The following is a 4,532-nucleotide window of genomic DNA, read 5'->3' on the forward strand; positions in this document are numbered from 1 at the left end:
ATCCATGGGGGAGAGTGGAAATCACAGCTAGGCATGCTCAGCTCACCCATACCTCCATCCCCAGGGGCTATGTTACCTGATCACTTTAGCAGCCCAGGCACCCCCAGGGCCCCTTTGTGCAGCGTCATAGTTCCCCCGGGCATGGAAGTATTTGTCGGAATTTTTGTAATTGGCTTCTCTCATGTCAGAGTAAGCTCTCATCATGTCTCTAGTCCCTGGAAAGGAAAGAAAATGAAAGTGATCATCTCTTGGCAAAATAGAGAACAGTTTTCCTCCCAATGATTCTAAGATTTCAGCCTTTTGACACAAACCTTTGAGATTATACTGGCTGAGATAAATATTCCTTTACTTTTCACTGCCCTGGGTTAATGTTAGGAGAATCACACCGGGTGCAAGTTGTATTCTCTTTGATTCCATTCTAAGTACTGTTGCTACTTGGTTTTCGGCTGTGTGTGATGTGTATGAACAAGAGGTGGGATGGTCTTTAGGGGATGCTTCGTTGTGCGGTGAACCTCTACCTGGAAAGGGCAGGGAACCCTCTGACTGGGGTGTGAGGACAAAAGCAAGTCTGGGGGAGGCTGCTGACCCAGAGGGCTCCCAACCTAGACAAGGGGAGAAAGTCAGCGCTGTGGGCAGCGTGAAGACATCTCAGTTCTGTGTACATCCGAATGTCTGGGGCATACGTGGCACCAGGAGACTGTCAGAACTCACTTATCAGGTGATAAAGGTGAATTCCCCCAACAGAGCTTCACAGAAACGGGGTCATCAAATGCAGAAAAAGGGCAACTACCCCCAGCTCTAAAGTTCAGTGTTCTCCCCAGGGAACTGAAGAGTGTTGCCTTCCACACAGGGGTTATGCAGACAAACTGAGAAAATACACATGTAACTTCTAGAAGGTTGCAGGTGCTCACAATGCTATCACTTCTCTGGGCCTTAAGAAGGCTGCGACAAAAACAGTAAAGGGACTAAGCTCAGAGGAAAATCAGAGTTACGGATTGAAGGAATCTGATCAGGCTACAATAAAATGAAGACTTTGAAAAAGTAGCTTAATAAGCAAAAGAGAAAAATCTACTGTCGAGTTGTAATCATAATTTATGTAACACCCATGCGATGCTTTCTCTTCATTTTATGTATTTATTCTTTCCAGTGTTCAGAAAGATCACTTTGTTGAGCAGTACGACATTATTACTATACTTGCTCCCTCCAAGTTACACATTTAAACAGATGCCTGGCGGCCCCTTGCTTAGGAAGTCCTTCCAAAATGCCTGACGTACTGGTCACCTGTGGGGGCAAAACTGGAGGCAGTGGTTCCCAAGCTTGAGTGGGCACAAAAAGCCACTGGGGTGCTTGGTAGAAGCCAGATTTCAGGCTCAGCCCTGAAATGCTGATTCAGCAGAGGGGGAGTGTGTGCACCCGGCATCTGCCTTTCACAAAGCACCCCAAACCCCGGGTGATTCTCATGCACGCGGTCCTAGAACAACCCTTTGAAAAACCTTGACCTAAAGATGGAAACACATTTGTAGCGGTGCCTGTGAGAATTTAGAAAGGATTGACAGCAAACTCTTAAAACAGTAATCAGTGACTCTCACAGACAAAGAAAAAGGAAAAGACAAGAAAAAGAAAAATGATTTTGTGAAATATGCAAATCTTGCCGCTGAGTCTGACTACCGAGGCGCGTATCTCTTGCTCTCGTGCCCAGCCAGGTCTCAGGCCCGCAGAACCACCATCATGGAATCCTTGTGCCATTTACTGCGGGGAGAGGAGCTCTGCAGAGTGGCCTTCCGCCTCTCCCACAGCCTATCTGCCATTTGCTCAGATAAACAAGAGGGTTGTGTGTTCCCAAACCCGCAGTCGGCCATGCGCTCTCTGCTCTGGGAGGCAGGACAGTCCCGTCCTAGCAAGGTCTGGGGAGCTCCACCACGGGGGTAAACCCTGCTCTGCTTAGGACCTTGTCAGACTCTTCATCTCTTTGGGCCTCAGGTTCTCTGTTAAGGGATGATGGTGCCTACATTGCAGGATTCCAGATTAAAACCTGAGGATGAAAACCAGTTCATTCATCCATGTAAAGCTCTTAGAACAGTGCCTAGCACGGGCCAATCTCCGTTAATCTTGGAGGAGATGACTAAGTGCGCAAGTTTGAGGCACCCCTTCTTGGCTGCCTGAGACCCAGCCATGAACTGGCCCTGACTTCCCACTAGGCGGCACTCGAGTCCCACTTATAAGTAGGGAGCAGGCACCCTGGACCCCACATGTATCTCTTCCTGCTCCTACTGCAAGTTGAGGCCCAAACCTTATGTGACCTCCAGCCTGGGGACCCCGAGGAAGAGTGCGCTGCCACCCAGAAAAGCCAGGGGTGGAGGGATAAGACACCTGTGGTTTCAGGGGAAAAGCCACACGTAGTAAGTAAGCCCTAGAGACCTAAGGCACAGTATGATGAGCACCAAACCATATTGTATTATAGTGATCAAATGTGCCTATAGCCTAGATCTTAAGTATTTCAATGACTAAAAGGAAAGGGAAATTATGTAACATGACAGAGGTGCTAATTATAACTACAATGGCAATCGGGTTGAACATATAAATGCATCAAATTAACATGACCTACACCTTAAATATATATGATGTTATATGTCAGATATAGTGCAGTTAAAAAACAAAGAAAATAGAAACCCTGGGAGACTGCTATCTTGAACACCATGCTTCTATGCGTCCCACTTGCGGCCTTTGCGCTGTGTGGATGTGGCCTCTGCTCTGGGGAATCCTGGAGGGAGGCCAGGGGCAGCCTCCCCCTGACCCCCATGCTTTGGGCCTTACCTTGACCAGCTTCCCTGAGGAAGGTTAACCACCTTTGGCTGCTGACGCCCAGGACCAGGGAGCCCAAGAGGATGCCCAGGAAAAGCTTCATCCTGCTGCAGAGTCAGAGACACACACAAAGATGACAGGTGTTTAGTTTTGGTTTGGATTGGTTTTTTCGCGGCGTAACGTTGACTCGTTCTTGTATTCCAAAACTAAGCCCCACTCATTGTATCTCTATCTATTGATCTACACACACACACACACACACACACACACACACACACACCTGTGTACATATACACCCCTGTATGTACATATATGGGTATGTGTGTGTATGTAGAAAGAAGTAGACAGTGCGTATACATATATTAGGCAGGTGATACGTAGATACATAGACAGAATTCCAGAGGGTCCACGTCTCCATTTCCACCTGCCTCACTGGAATCCCAGTACGAGAGACTGCACTGTGCTTCTAATATAAACCACTTTCCCTTTCAGTCATCACCTGTGAGCCCTGACGCCCACTGTACAGAAAGCTTCCAAAGAGGCATCTGGGCATTTTGTGACCATATACCAGTCTGTCGAATGAGATGAGTGAAACAGTGCACAACCCTTGGCAGAATGCCTGCTCTCCCCATCCCTGAACTCTCCCCGAGGAAGTGCACGACTAAATCCCAGTCCCAGAAAGTATTCACATGCTGAATCCTAATTGTCAGGCTAGGAGATGCAGGAAGGAAGCAGAGAGCTGGGACACAGCACAGGAATGCCGTGGGCAACGGGAGTCCGCAAAGAGAAATAGTGTTGGAAAGTTCTAGTACCTCACCTTTGGCTGTTGCTTCCCAAGGAGGCTCCTGGTGAAGCTGAGCTGCCCGCCCCTCCTGCCTGCGAGGGGTGCCCACGGTATATATACTGACGCTTTGCTAGGGGAATGACGGGGAAGCCAGGTTTGAAGCAAAACACTGAGATTTGGGAAATTCCCCCTTGGCCAGAACACAGCATCCAGAACATCAGGCTGTTTCTTCGCGCCCATCTAATTTCCCAGGTTGTGCAATCTGGCAGCTTCTGGGAATGTAGCAAACGTGGGCTTTTCTGCCTGTTTTCAGTCTCGCTCTTGGTGAGGAAAGGTTTCCTTCCACACACAATAATGTACTGACAATGGGTGTGAAGAGGAATCAATATTAGAAAAGAGATTTGATTGTCTAAAGAATGAGAGCATAGAAGGCCGGTGGAAGAGCGAACGGTCTCCACTGAAGGAAGAGAGAAAGATAAAGCTGAGACCCCAGGAAGCAGAAAAAGTACAGGAAGGACCAGTAAGCAGGAAAATGAAGCTTCCAGCACCCAGTGCGGTGGCCTGGATGCCGGGAAAAGGGAGTCCTTCAGACTGGAGTGTATTCATGATCAGTTGCTGGGGGAGCTCCTAATGGCAGCTTTCATGGAGGACACCCTGGTCCAGGAACGTTGAATTGCTTTGTAGACATTTGCTACAATGTCACGGAGAAATGATACATCCTAAAAATGATCAAGAAACCGCCCACTGGCCGCAAAATTATGAGAACAGAAGATTCAGGGAGGATGCAGAGAACGTTGGGGGCAGCGCAAGAAGGCTGGGAGGTTGCGAACATACAGAACGGCTGTTTCAGCTGGCAAAGCAGGACTGGGCTGCACTCTGTGAGTTTAGGAGGATTACGGTGGGAAGAAATTGCATGCAGGCGGTATCGGCGGGATGGAGACCCTGG

The 4,532-nt window shown here is 48.5% G+C and overlaps 1 protein-coding gene across 2 annotated transcripts; it reads right to left on the reverse strand.

Moving 5' to 3' along the window:
• Positions 1–50: 50 nt before the first annotated feature.
• LOC112818713 (serum amyloid A-2 protein-like) lies at positions 51–3,746 on the reverse strand. Of its 2 annotated transcripts, none has more exons than XM_025865840.2 (3): positions 3,620–3,746; positions 2,815–2,909; positions 51–215 (listed from the first exon to the last, which is right to left on the reverse strand). In XM_025865840.2, the coding sequence occupies exons 2-3, from the start codon at positions 2,903–2,905 to the stop codon at positions 73–75; spliced, it is 234 nt and encodes a 77-aa protein (XP_025721625.2). In that variant the 5' UTR covers positions 2,906–2,909; positions 3,620–3,746; the 3' UTR covers positions 51–72. The 2 variants fall into 2 exon arrangements, with proteins under 2 accessions (XP_025721625.2, XP_073746878.1); XM_073890777.1 differs by having other exon boundaries at positions 2,815–2,906; positions 3,620–3,736.
• Positions 3,747–4,532: the final 786 nt, after the last annotated feature.

This window comes from Callorhinus ursinus, unplaced genomic scaffold (assembly GCF_003265705.2).
Source record: "Callorhinus ursinus isolate GAN/ISIS: 27379988/994484 unplaced genomic scaffold, GSC_fseal_2.0 scaffold4104, whole genome shotgun sequence".
In the NCBI taxonomy this organism is placed as follows: Eukaryota; Metazoa; Chordata; class Mammalia; order Carnivora; family Otariidae; genus Callorhinus; species Callorhinus ursinus.